This window comes from Heterodontus francisci, chromosome 10 (assembly GCF_036365525.1).
Source record: "Heterodontus francisci isolate sHetFra1 chromosome 10, sHetFra1.hap1, whole genome shotgun sequence".
Taxonomy (NCBI): Eukaryota; Metazoa; Chordata; class Chondrichthyes; order Heterodontiformes; family Heterodontidae; genus Heterodontus; species Heterodontus francisci.
The window spans coordinates 87,923,938-87,941,205 of record NC_090380.1 but is presented as its reverse complement, the minus strand read 5'-3'; the positions used below and the strand labels follow the sequence as shown (position 1 = coordinate 87,941,205).

Below are 17,268 nucleotides of genomic sequence, written 5' to 3'. Positions count from 1 at the left end.
AGGCCCTGGAAGGAGACAGCTCATCAGGGGTGGAGCAGAAAGTAAGAGAAGAGGAGGAAGAGAGGGCAGTAGGACAGAGAGACAGAGAGGTGCCTCTGCTGCAGAACAAGGTGGTCCCCATCTGTCACTCTATGGGAAATGGATCTCTCTCATGGCCTGCAGCATTAGATCCAGGTGGGCATCAATGAAGCAAGGGTCTGAACAGCCCTGCAGCTCTCCTGTGACATCCAGCTCTCCTGTGACATCTCACTTCCCTCTGGTGCTGTGTAAGGCAGATCTCTCCCTTGGACAACCAGCAGCCGTGATGGTGCCGTGGAATCTACACGAGCCCCACTCTTGATCTGACCCACTGCCATTTTTAATCCCACTAGCTCTAAGAGGACAGGAAACACATCTCCATACTAATTATGGCTTTCCCACTTGAACATTGCAATCTGAATCAGCTTCCCAGAGGAGGCAAATTTCTCCAGAGACACGTAAAGCAGTAATACGAGTTCAAGTCTCTAACTGCATACTGGTTTTGGTGTTTAAGCTTTAGATATGAAGGATGCAGTCTTTTGACCTCAGAATATAGTCAAACTTTCAGTCCAAATTAATCTTGTGCTTATACGTATGGTTCTTTTCTGAGCCCTATTGCCACCAAGTTCCTTGCTTCAGCCAAGAGTGTGGAATGGTCCAAACTGGAAAATTCAATGCAATCCAAGTAAGTAAAAACTGTACTGAAGTGCAGACAAAACTGTGGAGACAGCATACTGGCCAAGTAGCATGTTTTTTGCCAAGTGTACTGATTAAACTGTACTTAAGAAGTCACTTGTGGGAGTGGTGTACAGGCCACCTAACATTAACCACACTGTAGGACGGGGTATAAAGGAAGAAATAATGGCAGCTTGTCAGAAAGATACAGCGATAATTATGGGGGATTTTAACCTATATATAGACTGGAAAAATCAGATGGGTAGAGGTAGCCTAGATGAGGAGTATATAGAATGTTTTCGGGATAATTTCTTGGAACAATACTTTCTAGAGCCAACCAGAGGGCAGGCTATACTAGACCTGGTATTGTACAACGAGATAGAATTAATTAATGACCTCATAATGAAGGCACCGCTAGGTAGCAGCAATCATAATATGATTGAATTTTACATTTCAGTTTGAGGGAGAGAAGAGTGGGTCCAAGACTAGTATTTTAAACTTAAATAAGGGCAATTATGAGGTCATGAAAGCAGAGCTAGCTAAAGTGAACTGGCAAATCAGGTTAAGGGATAGGTCAATAGAGATGCAGTGGCAGATATTGAAGGGGATATTTCAGAATACACAGAATAGACTTATTTCAACGAGAAAGAAAAATTCCAAGAGTGGGACCCACCATCTGTTGCTAACTAAAACAGTTAAAGATAGTATCAAACTTAAAGAAAAACCTATAATTGTACAAAGATGGGAGGCAGGTCAGAAGATTGGACAGAATATAAAAAACAGCAAAGAATGACTAAAAGATTGATAAGGAAGGTAAAATTAGAGTATGAGAGAAAGCTAGCTAGAGATATAAAGACAGATAGTAAGAGTTTCTAAAGATATTTTAAAAAAAGAATTAACAACGTGAGCGTTGGTCCTATAGAAAGTGAGTCAGGGGAATTAATAATGGATAATAAGGAGATGGCAAATGAATTAAACTGATATTTTGCATCGGTCTTCACTATTGAAGATACAAGTAACATCCCAGTATCAGTTGTAAGTCAGGAAATGGAAGGGAGGGAGGAACTCAAGAAAATTACAATCACCAGGGAAGTGGTACTGAACAAATTGTTGGAGCTGTGGGCTGACAAGTCCCCGGGTCCTGTTGGACTTTATTCTTGGGTGTTAAAAGAAGTGGCTCGTGAGATAGTTGATGCGTTAGTTTTAATTTCCCAAAATTCCCTAGATTCGGGGAAGGTTCCATTCGATTGGAAAATAGTGAATGTAACTCGTTTATTCAAAAAGGGAGGGAGACAGAAAGCAGGAAACTACAGGCCAGTTAGCTTAACATCTGTCTTAGGGAAAATGTTAGAAGCTATTACTAAAGACATTATAGCAAGGCATTTAGAAAAATTCACGGTAATCAGGCAGAGTCAACATGGTTTTGTGAAAGGGAAATCATGTTTAACCAATTTATTGGAGTCTTTGAGGGAGTTACATGTGTTGTGGATAAAGGGAACCGGTGGATGTATTGTACTTAGATTTCCAGAAGGCATTTGATATGGTGCCACATCAAAGGTTATTGCAGAAAATAAAAGCTCATGGTGTAGGGGATAACATATTGGCATGGAAAGAAGATTGGTTGGCTTACAGGAAACAGAGTAGGCATAAATGGATCATTTTCTGGTTGGCAAGATGTAACGAGTGGTGTGCCACAGGGATCTGTGCTGGGACCTCAACTTTTTACAATTTATATAAATGACTTAGATGAAAGGACCGAAGGCACTGTTGCTAAATTTGCTGATGACACAAAAATAGGTAGGAAAGTAAGTTGTGAAGACAACATAAGGGGGCTATAGATAGGTTAAGTGAGTGGGCAAAGACCTGACAAATGGAGTATAATGTGGGAAAGTGGGAAATTGTCCATTTTGGCAGGAAGAATAAAAAAGAACCATATTATCTAAATGATGAGAGATTGCAGAGCTCTGAGATGCAGAGGGATCTGGGTGTCCGAGTGCATGAATCGCAAAAGGTTAGTATGCAGGTACAGCAAGTAATTAGGAAAGCTAATAAAATGTTATCATTTATCGCGTGGGGAATTGAATACAAAAGTAGGGAGGTTATGCTTCAGCTATACTAGGGCGGCACAGTGGTGCAGTGGTTAGCACCGCAGCCTCACAGCTCCAGCGACCCGGGTTCAAATCTGGGTACTGCCTGTGTGGAGTTTGCAAGTTCTCCCTGTGTCTGCGTGGGTTTCCTCCGGGTGCTCCAGTTTCCTCCCACGTGCCAAAGACTTGCAGGGTGATAGGTTAATTGGCCAGTATAAATTGCCCCTAGTATAGGTAGGTGGTAGGGAAATATAGGGACAGGTGGGGATGTGGTAGGAATATGGAATTAGGGTAGGATTAGTATAAGTGGGTGGTTGATGGTCGGCACAGACTCGGTGGGCCGAAGGGCCTGTTTCAGTGCTGTATCTCTAAACTAAACTATACAGGGCATTGGTGAGACCACATCTGGAGTACTGTGTACAGTACTGGCCTCCTTATTTAAGGAAGGATGTAAATGCGTTGGAGGCAGTTCAGAGAAGGTGTACTAGACTAATACCTGAAATGGGCAGGCTATCCACCGAGGAAAGATTGGACAGCCTAGGCTTGTATCTGCTGGAATTTAGAAGAATATGAGGCGACTTAATTGAAACATAAGATCCTGAGGGGTCTTGACAGGGTGGATGTGGAAAGGATGTTTCCCCTTGTGGGAGAATCTGGAACTAGGGGTCACTGTTTAAAAATAAGGGGTCGCCCATTTGAGACAGAGATGAGGAGAAGTTTTTTCTCACAGAGGATCATGTGTCTTTGGAATTCGCTTCCTCAAAAGGCGGTGGAAGCAGAGACTTTGAATATTTTTAAGGCAGAGGTAGATAGATTCTTGATAAGCAAGGGCATGGAAGGTTATTGGGGTAGGTTGAAACGTGGAGTAATCAGTTCAGCCATGAACTTACTGAATGGCGAACAAGGCTTGAAGGGCCGAGTGGCCTACTCCTGCTCCTAATTCATATGTTCGTATGTTCGTAAGAGACAGAGCACATGCTAAGTACCAAACCATAAGCAAACACACTGAAGTTGATTTTCATCCCAAGCAGGTTACAAGTGAGTTGAGGGGTGGATGGGGGGTGGGGGGGTGGTGGGGGTGGTGCGGTGGGTGGGCAGGGGGCAGTGGTGACTATGAAAAGCACTCACTAGCCTAAGTTTCAGGCCCCAGGGTATTTTTTTTTAAAACAACTCCTGGGCCTCAATTATAGGCTGCCAGTCCACATCCAGAGTCTTGAGCACAAAGCCCTAGGCTGCACTGTCAGAGGTGCTGTTCTTTAGATGAGAAGTTAAATTCAGACACTGCGCGCTGTCTCTGGTGGACGGAAGAAATCCCGTGGCACTATTTCAAGCAAGAGCTGGGGAGTTCTCTCCGGTGTCCTGACCAATATTTATCCCTCAACATCACTAATAAACAAATCACATTGCTGCTTTTGGGAGCTTGCTGTGTGCAAATTGGCTGTCACATTTCCTACATTACATCAGTGACTATACTTCAAAAGTATTTCATTGGCTGTAAAGCACTATGAGATGTCCAGTGGTCGCGAGAAGTGTGATATAAATGCAAGTTTTTTTTTACTGATAAATAGAAACCCTGCAGATTAAAATAGAAAATGGTGGCAAAGGATCAAGTTCCAAATGAGTAAGTAAGGGGCCTGTTTTTAACTCTCCTGATTTCCACACAGAGTAAACATCTAAAGCAGTACATTCATCCAAGAACATTAAATTGCCATAAATGCCATATTAAGCATACGCCATGGATAAATTTATCATAGCATCTCAGTACAGTAATGACACGGTACAAAAGAATGCTAAAATTGAGACAGATAACTGTACTTATGCCACATCTGTAACTAAGTTACAATTATGGCATGGGGGGGTGGGGGGTGAGGCGAGGGCGGGGGGGTTGGTCGGTATAGAAATTCAATCAGGTTTGCTATTGCACAAACTCTGCTGGGTGCATGCCAATTCATGCAAGACTTGATCAAGTTCTGCTGTAATGGCTTTATGTTTGAAAGTCTTCTGACATTTATTGCCTTTGCTTGCACATGAAGAACTACCAGTTGTACAAGGCAATGAAGCACAGTCCCTCACTGTGGAACCATACTTAGACAAGAGAGCAAAGGGAAATTGGAGGCAAAATAAAAATATGCAAAATCTTGAGGAAGTTTCTGAAAGATTTGCGATTAAGATATTTATATTATGCTACTGTGGTTACAAGTTTGATTCCCAGTGACCATAGTTGGCATTCAAATTTAGTATTTACAGACCTTTCATCCAGGTAGCTATAACTAAAATGCCTTAAAAACAGAAAAAATAATCCCCATCAACATAAGCAAGTAACAATATTGAATATTTTCAGGGAGTCTTTGGTCTATGCATTTATCAGACAAGTAGGAGGAGGATACATAGAGATGAACAATTGTAATTGAGTTGTAATCCTGTATTACAAAAACACAGGGGTGTGAGTAACATTCTTCACCAATACCTGTAATCTCCTGCTTGGCATCAGATTTACGCATTGGATTATAGGTGATGATGGACGAACTATCTGATGGAGGATCAGATTCTGGTAAAGATAACAAACAAAAACAAAAGTGTGACAGTTAAAAATGTATTTCATTTAAATTCATCATGGTACTTAAAAGTAAGCTAGGATCATATTTGGAAAAATTGTAAACACATTATTTGTATACATGCAACAGCAAAGCTTCAAGACACTGCAGTATACTTAATTGACCAAGAAAGTTTATACACGCTTTTTGATTATACGTAAGGCAAGATGCAATGCATTGGTCAAGCAATGCACTTTATATAAGCATTAATTTGAACTTCATTAGGGAGACACACTTGCTGCAACAGCAGTGTTTAAATTCCATGCAAAACATTGTTCATAGAATATAATTTAGACTGGAAAAGAGCTTAAAACATGAGATACATGATATTACATTGACTACTTGACACACTCCAAGCAAAAGCAAGTATTGAATTCCAAGCAGATCAGAGTTCACTGACAACAAAAACACATTTGGCACAAATGCAAAGGAATGCAATACACTCCATGTAATAATGAATAGCAGAGCAGTACAGTATTTAATGGTCGGCCCCAACCCTTTAATGCCAGGGTTGGGGCCGACCATGACTCATGGCCCTCCTGCCTTGGGCGCTATGGCGTTGGAAGGATGAATGAGAACGGGCAGAGACTGCTTGAGTTGTGTACCTATCATAACCTCTGCATCACCAACTCGTTCTTTCACACTAAACCCTGTCACCAGGTTTCATGGAGGCACCCAAGATCACGTCGTTGGCACCAGCTAGACCTCATTGTCACAAGGCGAGCCGCCTTAAACAGTGTTCAAATCACACGCAGCTTCCACAGTGCGGACTGCGACACCGACCACTCCCTGGTGTGCAGCAAGGTTAGACTCAGACCAAAGAAGTTGCATCATTCCAAGCAGAAGGGCCACCCGCGCATCAACACGAGCAGAATTTCTCACCCACAGCTGTTACAAAAATTTCTAAATTCACTTGTAACAGCCCTTCAAAACACTCCCACAGGGGATGCTGAGACCAAGTGGGCCCACATCAGAGACGCCATCTATGAGTCAGCTTTGACCACCTACGGCAAAAGTGCGAAGAGAAATGCAGACTGGTTTCAATCTCATAATGAAGAGCTGGAACCTGTCATAGCCGCTAAGCGCATTGCACTTTTGAACTACAAGAAAGCCCCCAGCGATTTAACATCCGCAGCACTTAAAGCAGCCAGAAGTACTGCACAAAGAACAGCTAGGCGTTGCGCAAACGACTACTGGCAACACCTATGCAGTCATATTCAGCTGGCCTCAGACACCGGAAACATCAGAGGAATGTATGATGGCATGAAGAGAGCTCTTGGGCCAACCATCAAGAAGATCACCCCCCTCAAATCTAAATCGGGGGACATAATCACTGACCAACGCAAACAGATGGACCGCTGGGTTGAGCACTACCTAGAACTGTACTCCAGGGAGAATGCTGTCACTGAGACTGCCCTCAATGCAGCCCAGCCTCTACCAGTCATGGATGAGCTGGACATACAGCCAACCAAATCGGAACTCAGTGATGCCATTGATTCCCTAGCCAGCGGAAAAGCCCCTGGGAAGGACAGCATTACCCCTGAAATAATCAAGAGTGCCAAGCCTGCTATACTCTCAGCACTACATGAACTGCTATGCCTGTGCTGGGACGAGGGAGCAGTACCCCAGGACATGCGCGATGCCAACATCATCACCCTCTATAAAAACAAAGGTGACCGCGGTGACTGCAACAACTACCGTGGAATCTCCCTGCTCAGCATAGTGGGGAAAGTCTTTGCTCGAGTCGCTCTGAACAGGCTCCAGAAGCTGGCCGAGCGCGTCTACCCTGAGGCACAGTGTGGCTTTCGTGCAGAGAGATCGACTATTGACATGCTGTTCTCCCTTCGTCAGATACAGGAGAAATGCCGTGAACAACAGATGCCCCTCTACATTGCTTTCATTGATCTCACCAAAGCCTTTGACCTCGTCAGCAGACGTGGTCTCTTCAGACTACTAGAAAAGATCGGATGTCCACCAAAGCTACTAAGTATCATCACCTCATTCCATGACAATATGAAAGGCACAATTCAACATGGTGGCTCCTCATCAGAGCCCTTTCCTATCCTGAGTGGTGTGAAACAGGGCTGTGTTCTCGCACCCACACTTTTTGGGATTTTCTTCTCCCTGCTGCTTTCACATGCGTTCAAATCCTCTGAAGAAGGAATTTTCCTCCACACAAGATCAGGGGGCAGGTTGTTCAACCTTGCCCGTCTAAGAGCGAAGTCCAAAGTACGGAAAGTCCTCATCAGAGAACTCCTCTTTGCTGACGATGCTGCTTTAACATCTCACACTGAAGAATGCCTGCAGAGTCTCATCGACAGGTTTGCGTCTGCCTGCAATGAATTTGGCCTAACCATCAGCCTCAAGAAAACGAACATCATGGGGCAGGATGTCAGAAATGCTCCATCCATCAATATTGGCGACCACGCTCTGGAAGTGGTTCAAGAGTTCACCTACCTAGGCTCAACTATCACCAGTAACCTGTCTCTAGATGCAGAAATCAACAAGCGCATGGGTAAGGCTTCCACTGCTATGTTCAGACTGGCCAAGAGAGTGTGGGAAAATGGCGCACTGACACGGAACACAAAAGTCCGAGTGTATCAGGCCTGTGTCCTCAGTACCTTGCTCTACGGCAGCGAGGCCTGGACAACGTATGCCAGCCAAGAGCGACGTCTCAATTCATTCCATCTTCGCTGCCTTCGGAGAATACTTGGCATCAGGTGGCAGGACTATATCTCCAACACAGAAGTCCTTGAAGCGGCCAACATCCCCAGCTTATACACACTACTGAGTCAGCGGCGCTTGAGATGGCTTGGCCATGTGAGCCGCATGGAAGATGGCAGGATCCCCAAAGACACATTGTACAGCGAGCTCGCCACTGGTATCAGACCCACCGGCCGTCCATGTCTCCGTTATAAAGACGTCTGCAAACGCGACATGAAATCGTGTGACATTGATCACAAGTCGTGGGAGTCAGTTGCCAGCATTCGCCAGAGCTGGCGGGCAGCCATAAAGACAGGGCTAAATTGTGGCGAGTCGAAGAGACTTAGTAGTTGGCAGGAAAAAAGACAGAGGCGCAAGGGGAGAGCCAACTGTGCAACAGCCCCAACAAACAAATTTCTCTGCAGCACCTGTGGAAGAGCCTGTCACTCCAGAATTGGCCTTTATAGCCACTCCAGGCGCTGCTTCACAAACCACTGACCACCTCCAGGCGCGTATCCATTGTCTCTCGAGATAAGGAGGCCCAAAAGAAAGAACAGTATTTATATCTGTGCACAGGCTGACATCTCTTCAGCAAATGCTTAAAAACTGCAAAACCTCAGTAATGTTCTGTTACAGATTGTTATCTTTCACAGAGAGAACCGAGCTCAACTACAAGTCAAACCATTTTCCATAATATCTTGTCTCTATAGCGAAGTGAAATGTAGTGCTAAAAAATTCAAAGCCCTGAACCAACTCTTCCAACGCCCTCAGCTCTTATTTCAGATTTTTTGCAGTCACAACATTTTTTTTACATTTTATCTGAACAATGAATAACTGTAAATTTTTTTTGAAATAATGCAGGGGGGTAAAGAATAGATTAGTGCTGCATGAAACAAGAAGAGACATGAATACAGACTATTGAATAACATTATGAACAATGGATGATTAATGGCTAGTTATAAAGTGTTCTGCATAATGTTGCAAGGCAGCAATCAAACCTACGCTGGTATTTTTTGGAAATACCTGTGACATCCTTTTTCCCAGTATTATCAAGTTGAGGTTGAACAGGTGTTGAACTGAGCACATGTGGAATGTCAGAGGTTGGAAACCCATCGTCTGTAAAGGATAAAAAGTGCAAGCTTCTATCATCTCTCATTTAAACATCAATAGTACTGAATGTAGTATCTATGTGTTTGTTGTACATAAGGGTGATGTATTGCCTGTGGTGAAATTTGTTCATGTCTACCTGCTGAAAACACTGTCCAAATTCCATTCCAGTCACAGTGTACTGACCATATGATTTATTTCATAGAATTATAAACTTCATGCGAGATGGTGAGCTGAATAGCCAATTCAGTACGATTCAATATCCCTCACTCAAGAATAATACTGCTGACAGGTATTCAGACAAAAGCAATATTTGAACCCCACGGAAGAAACAATATTGACCAAGTGATACATTTCACAATAAGCACAATGACCAAGCGCAGTGATATGCAGACTTCATTAAACAATCAGCATACCTCAGGCAAATATAATAAAAACATACAAGATGCACGGTGCACTGACCATACAACACATTTCATGCAAGAGCAACAAAAAGGCTTCATGCAACTCACTGTGTAATGGTGATGCCATACACTTCACATATGTGCAACATATAAATCAAGTGAATATTTCATAGTATATATGGTAAACTCAATGATGTCACAAGTGATTAATTTCAGCAGCATGCCTCAATCTTCATAATATTGATCAGGCAATATATAGTTTACTCCATTATCTCTAAAGTTCATGAGACACTGTGCATTGAACAGACATAATGGGGATAAGCAAAGCCCTTAAAAGCTATGCAACACAATGCAAATTGATCACTTCACATATTTCAAACAACAGCAATGAACGAGCTCCATGCAAGACATAGAGTGCACTGATTTGTACCCATCACTAGAAGAGACCAGAATTTACCAGATATAAGTAAAAATGTAGCATAGCATTTACAATATAAGAGCTGCACATCCATCTCTTAAAATTTCATATATAAATATCCTTTCCGATCTTGGGTGACTAATGCAGTTGCTCTCCGGCTTGGCAACATTGTTGATGCTAAGCATTCACAAAGACAAGCTGCCTTAGTTTGTGTCACCTTCTATCTTTATTAATGCTCAATGTTCTAGTTCTCACATTTCCTTCAAAAACTACAGGCAACACAAAAGGTAACAGTTTAAAGATGAAACTGTAGTTCTTTAAAACACTTAATTATTGAATAAATGCATATACAAGGCAGTTTCGCATCATGTTACACAACAGCATCAGGACCCATGCCAGGGATATTACCGCAATTACCTGTCAAATCCTTGTCCTCAGTGTTATCAAGTTCAGATTCTTGGCTTTGAATGAACACATATGGAGTGCCAGAGGTTGGCAGTTTATGCTCTGCAAGGGATAACAAAGAAACCAAATACATACCTTTGTGTCTTTCACTAAAACAACACTAATATTAATAAGCTCGCCTCTGTAACATAAAGGATATTGGTGCCTTTTTTATTAATCAATTCTATGTGATTCATACAAATATATTAACAAGTGACTAGATGAACACTGCTTCTTTAACAGCAATATCTTAACTCCACAAGAAACAACAGACAGGACTTTCCTCTGCCCTTCTGCCTGTTTAGCAGCAGTTCTGGGGTGGAAGTTTTGCCATGTCTGCTCCCAGAGTATGTTTTGGTATTGTCTCAGCCATAAACTAGATGTTCCTGCCCAAGTGAGGAGGATGTGCATATTTAAAAGAGGTGATAAAGATTGAGTGATATAACGGTCTAGATTTTGTGGTTGTAATGACTGTCTGTGTTCACTGTCAGTACAACTGTGAAATTGACAGAAACTTCTGGGGTCTGTACTTGCACAGTTAAACATAGAAATCCAGAAGCTATTGTCAGTGATTCCCTGCTCTTCCACAGGGTGAGCTGTTGAAGTCCCCAGATGGAAATCTTCTGAAATTATTTGATTTGATGTGAACTTCCACTTTTATGCTATTAGTTTTGCTGTAAAAACCCTTGAAAAAGTTATACCTCATTGAATGAGGTGGAACTGGCTCTTAATGGCATGCTAAGTTCATAATTATTGATCCTGAAAAACTAATTTTAATTTGCAGAATGTCAAATTTCTCCATAATGATAAACAAAATTCCACCGATTTTTAAAACAATGTATTTTTAAAGTTAGTTTATAATATTCAGCTTCTACCTAATCCCACTTGTGTGTCCCGATCTTTATTTTGCTGTCCATAAAATGGTTAAAAAGTGAAGGATAATCAATGGTTTTACTTCCTGATTTGCTGTGTGAGAATTCTTCAATGTGCTTGGCTGCTTAGCCTGCTTGATGACACTATTGTTGCTCATTGCCAGAGATCCCCTTGAGCTGATGCCAGAATCAAAGTAACATTGGGAAAATGGAAATCCATGTCACAGAGATTACTATATCTTTGTGGGTCACTTCGCTGCTGACAGCATCACATTTCCTGTCATGAACATCTTAGCAACGTTAATCACTTCACTATTCAATAGATATCAGCCATTACTGGATGACAGGATAAGGAGGAGAAAAGTCAAATGTCTTCAGATGAAACTTTTTGAAGAAAGCAATGAATCTTATCAGTGCTATTTCTAGACCAACAACACCAACTTGTATTTATATCGCACCTTTAATGTAATAAAATATCCTAAGGTGCTTCACAGGGACATTATAAAACAAAATATGACATTGAGTCACATAAGGAGATATTAGGGCAGATGACCAAAAGCTTGGTCAAAGAGGTAAGTTTTAAGGAGTGTCTTAAAGGAGGAAAGCAAAGTAGAGAGTCAAAGAGTTTTAGGGAGGGAATTTCAGAGCTTAGGGCCTATGAACCTGAAGGCATAGCCTCCAATGGTGGAGCAATTAAAATCAGGGATGCTCAAGAGACCAGAGTGAGAGAAGCACAGATATCTCCCAGCGCTGGAGGAGGTAACAGAGATAGGGAGGGGTCAGGCTATGGAGGGATTTGAAAACAAGGATGAGATTTCTAAAACTGAGCTGTTGATTCACCAAAAGGTCAGTGAACACAGAGGTGATGGGTGAATGAGATTGGTGCGAGTTATGACATGGGTAGCAGAGTTTTGGATGGCCTCAAGTTTCTGCAGGGTAGAACGTGAGAGACTGGCCAGGAGTGCATTTGAATAGTCAAGTCTGGAGGTAGCAGGTGAGCTGAGGCAGGGGCGGAGTCAGGTCATGTTACAGAGGTGGAAGTGGGCGATCTTAGAGTCGGTGCAGATATGTGGTTGAGAGCTCCCCTCTGGGGTCAAGTATGACACAGAAGTTGCAAACACTTTGTTTCAGCCTCAGACAGTTGCCAGGTAGAGGGATGGAGTTGGTGGCTAGGGAACAGAGTTTGTGGCAGGGACCAAAGACAATGGCTTCAGTCTTTTTGCTTATCCAGTACTGGATGTCAGACAAGCAGTTTGATAATTTAGAAACAGTGAAGGGGTCGAGAGAGGTGGTGGGTGTCGTCAGAGTACATGTAGAAACTGACATGCTTTCAGATAATGTCACCGAGGGACAGCATGTCGATGAGAAATAGGAGGGGGCCAAGGATAGATCTTTGAGGGACACGAGAGGTAACTATATGGGAGTGGGAAGAGAAGTCAATGATGCTGATTCTAGGAAGAGAAGTCATTGATGCCAATTCTCTGGCTACAATTAGATCAATTAAATAAGAACAGAATGAGGCAGCTGGACAATAGTGGAGAGGTGTTGGAGGACGATGGTGTGATCAACCATGTCAAAGGCTGCAGACTGATCAAGAAGAACGAGAAGGGATATTTTATCTTTCTCATAGTCACATAGGATATCATTTGTGACTTTGATAAGAGCTGTTTTGGTACTGGCAAAAATATTTAAATGAAGCTAATCTTGGGAAATTACCCAGAGTTAGCAGCAGGGCGGTTGGGAGGTCCAAAATTCCATCCCGCCACACTTCTGGCAGCATTGCCAATAGAGAAGAAAACCTTGGAAATGTATTAATTAGTTAATACATTTCATGAAAATTAAGTCCAAGAAATACCATATAAAGTATTGTGTATTCACCATCTAAAATGTTTCACACAAGCATAGCTATAACAAGATGCTAGATACTGGATGTAAAAGTAATGTTTTGCTGTATAAAAGAGCTAATATTTGCCAAACAATGTATATATAATCACAATCTCTCAAATCCATAGCATACACACTTTATTAGCCATGCAACATAATTCTGCCAAGCACAGCTAATGAAACTCAAGAGATTTACGATGTATTACAAATTAAATAAGTTTCACAAAATAGGGTAGAATGTAGGAGGCAACCAGGAGTGCATTGGTGTAATCAAGTCTAGAGATACAAAGGTATGGATGAGGGTTTCAGTAGCTGAGGCACTGACAGAGTTTGGTGATGTTACAAAGGTGGAAATAGACAATCTTATGCTGGCATGCACAAGTAGTCAGAAGCTCCTCTTGTGCCAAATATGACACCATGGTTGCAAACAGTCTGCTTTCACCTTAGGTAGTTGCCAGAGAGAGGGATGGAGTCGGTGGCTATGGAACGAGATCACGGCAGGAACTTTCTGCTCATCCATTACCAGATGCCAGCAAGCAGTGTGACAATTTAGAGACAGTGGAGGGGTCGAGAGAGGTGGTGTTGAGGTAGAGCTGGGTGTATTCTGCAAACATGTGGTAACAAACGCTGTGTTTTCAGATGATGTCACCAAAGGGCAGCATGTAGACGAGCAATAGAAATGGGCCAAAGATAAAACCTTGGGGGACTCCAGAAGTAATGGTACGGGAGTTGGAAGAGAAGCCATTGCAGGTGATTGCAGATAATTGCTGGTCTGGCAACATCTTCTATTGCAAATATTCAGAAACTAAAGAAAGTCTTTGTTAATCTTGTTTATAATCTAAGTGAAATGCTGTACTCTAGCATTGATGAAAATTGCAAGGCAACATGAAAGATAGAATAGTATATGAAGTTATTGTAAGGAATATAGTTTAAGTACAGCAATGGCTCAACAGGCATTTATTTGTGAATTCCTCATCTTCTTTGTTATCGAGTTCTGATATTGTAGTTGAACTGAACATGTGGGGAGTGTCAGAATTTGGTTGCTTATGGGCTGGAAAGAAACCAAATAGAAACTTTTGTATCTTTCAACAAAATGGCACTAGTGCTGATAAATTGCCATCTCCGTATTGTAAAGAACATTTATGTCTTTTTTTTTAATTGGTCAATTCAATGCACTTCATATAAGCATATAAAAAATGGCCCAATGATTGATCTGTAACAAATTATATGCCCAGCATTGTCTTATGAATTGCGTGGTTCACAACTTTGGAAGCAGGAAAGGACTGATGGTAGGTGTTCCAAAGGATACTGGGGACTTTGACGATGACAGTCTGATGCAGAAGGCTCAATCTATGAAGAACAGGAAACAGGTGCTATGGTATCTGCTGCAGGACAGCTGAGAGATGGGCCCATTCAGCACACTTCCACACAAATAATTATTTGGACCCCAGCAAAAAATTTATCTCATCTTACCAACCTCTCTCTGGCTCAATTAAAATTCTTTCTCCTCACAGCTAGCCATCACATCTTAATCACAGGCCTCAACATTAGCACCTTAATTGTTCTCTATTGTCAAATAAGATAACCAAACACCAAACTGTCCTCACATGAAATATTCCACTTTTAGCACAGTTATTTACCAAACCATAATTTAGTTCTGTTACCATGCACACCATTGCGATCATGAGTTTTATTTTTATACCCTATTCGAACACTTCAAAGTGCCACTTGCAGGCATGAAATGTAGATATTATGCAAAATATTATGAGCTTCTTGGAGTGAAGATGGCCTTTTCTCTCAGGGCCTTAGGGCTTGGTTTGGACACAGGACAGACTGACTCTTTGTCACAGGGCTCCTTAGAAGTCTGATCCCACAAAGGTGAAAGCTTCTACAGGGAGCTGATGGAGTGCTCCTCTGTGCCTTTGGTATAGGACAAGCAGCCTGTAAGGCACACAAACCAGCCTCTACATTGTTACTGGTAACAGAATTTTGATTAACAATGATCAGTGGGAGACAGTTTCACAGAATTAAAGAGATCCTTATATTCCTGAGAATCAAGTGAATTTTTTATTCTTTCATGGGATGTGGGCATCGCCCATCGTTGTCCCCTTGACAATGTAGTGGCTTGCTAGGCCATTTCAGAGGGCAGTTAAGAGTGAACCACATTGCTGAGGGTCTGGAGTCACATGTAGGCCAGACTGAGTAAGGACAACAGATTTCCTTCCCTAAAGGACATTAGTGAACCAGATGGGTTTTTATAACTATCGATGATAGTTTCATAGCACCATTACTGAGACTAGCTTTCAATTCCAGATTTTATTAATTCATTGAATTTATGAATTCATTGAATTTAAATTCCACCAGCTATCATGATGGGATTTGAACCCGTGTTCCCATGGCATTAGCCTGGGTCTCTGGATTACTAGTCCAGGGACATTACCATTCCGCCACCATCTCCCCTGAATTTACTTGAGTCCCTCCAAGATGCCTCCCGAATGCTTTATAAACCAGAAAATGTTGACCTAAGCAGACAGTCCCCCAAGATTTGCATTCATCATTCACGGCCCCATAGTAAGTTGACGAACTTGCCTTGATCTCTCATGAAGTAGAGGAAGGTTTGCAGATGCTTTTGCAGCTATGTTTTCCAGGCTGCCCTGCAATGGGTGGAAATCCTCTGAGCTGTTGGGGAACATCAGGGTGATAGATTCCACCAGTATCCCATTAATTTGCTGCACATCTTCGAAGAGGACACGCAGTACCTCCATTTATGTCTCATGCTCTGCTAGCATCCATTGCTTCATGTTACTCTTAACTATCAAGCACTTGTTCTTCAGCCAGCCCCTAATATTCATGACTTTGCACAATTATATCAGGCTGCAATTCCACATCTACATTGTCAGGCTTCTTCAGGTGTCTCATCATGTGTCAGTTCATCATCTGCACTATCTTTACCCCCTCAAGAAGATTGTTGAGTGCAAGAGTGAATGATGAGTGTGTATGGTTCCCAATGTTGTCAGATGTAGAAAGGACTGCAAGTCTTGCTCTTCGGCAATTATCTCAGCTGGAAAAGACACTCCCACAGCTTGCTGCTGGCTCAAGTTCATGTAATCACAATCAGGAGGACATGTGGAACAGATGGTATTAATGGAGCTGTAAGGCACCAAGGACCTAGAATTCGAGACTTTGATGTAATAGCATATTATTACAGAACGTGTGATTTAACGAGTGGTGCTAACGAACAAGGAAAATGGTGCCATGTGATAGCTCAAAGGTATTGCTTGACTATTATGCTGGGAACATCTATTTGCTTCTTTCTGATTTAGTTATCTTCCCAGTTATCCAATTGAAAATAGTCTAATCTTTTCTAACATAGTAGTAATGAACGCTAGTGCTGCAGAACTTGCCGCACCCCTAGCCAAGTTGTTCCAGTACAGCTACAACACTGGCATCTACCTGACAATGTGAAAAATTGCCAAGGTATGTCCTGTTCACAAAAAGCAGGACAAATCCAACCCAGTCAATTAAGATCTCACTCACAAAAACAGCTATGTGCTTTCACATTGCCTGTGCTATGATGTGTTCTTTCTTGATATTCCAACTACTGCATCCCTCCCTGGCACTTCGACATCCACCAATAAGTTGCTTTGCCTTTTCTTTTGCATCAAACATTTAAGTTCCTCTTCAATTGAACAGTCCTTTAACTGCAAACATCCTCTAAATAAATAATTGCGCCCTTGATCTGCTTTTCCCTGAGCCTTACTGATCCTCTGCTGGCAGGACTCTTGCTTTTTCCCACGAGCATGTCTTAAATTAGCTGATCCTGGTTTCTGACAGGATAGCCTCCTCCAATTTTGGCAGGCAAAGGTCCTATACCATCATTCTTATGTCGCCACATCAGGAACCCTGGAATGTCCAAGGCAGTCAATTTGCACAAACGTAAACCAGAGTTTACTAACTGTGGTATAATATTTACCAGACAGAAGGTGCACATATATGGCAGGTATTTCTTAAGCTATGCCTTAAAGTTGCAAATGTAAATACTTTCTTCAGTGTTACGAGAGT

General features: G+C 42.1%; 1 protein-coding gene across 14 annotated transcripts in view; it reads right to left on the bottom strand.

The window, feature by feature from the left end:
- LOC137374607 (fibronectin type III domain-containing protein 1-like) overlaps positions 1 to 17,268 on the bottom strand; it is a 323,625-nt gene that overhangs the window by 63,901 nt on the left and 242,456 nt on the right. For 13 of the 14 annotated variants that reach the window (XM_068040959.1, XM_068040964.1, XM_068040968.1 and 10 more), the window contains 3 exons: positions 10,424 to 10,513; positions 9,101 to 9,193; positions 5,248 to 5,328 (listed from right to left, as the gene is read on the bottom strand). In XM_068040959.1, the coding sequence (XP_067897060.1) occupies positions 5,248 to 5,328; positions 9,101 to 9,193; positions 10,424 to 10,513 (264 nt within the window). The remainder of the gene's footprint in view (positions 1 to 5,247; positions 5,329 to 9,100; positions 9,194 to 10,423; positions 10,514 to 17,268) is intronic. The other variant, XM_068040967.1, reaches the window with a different exon arrangement.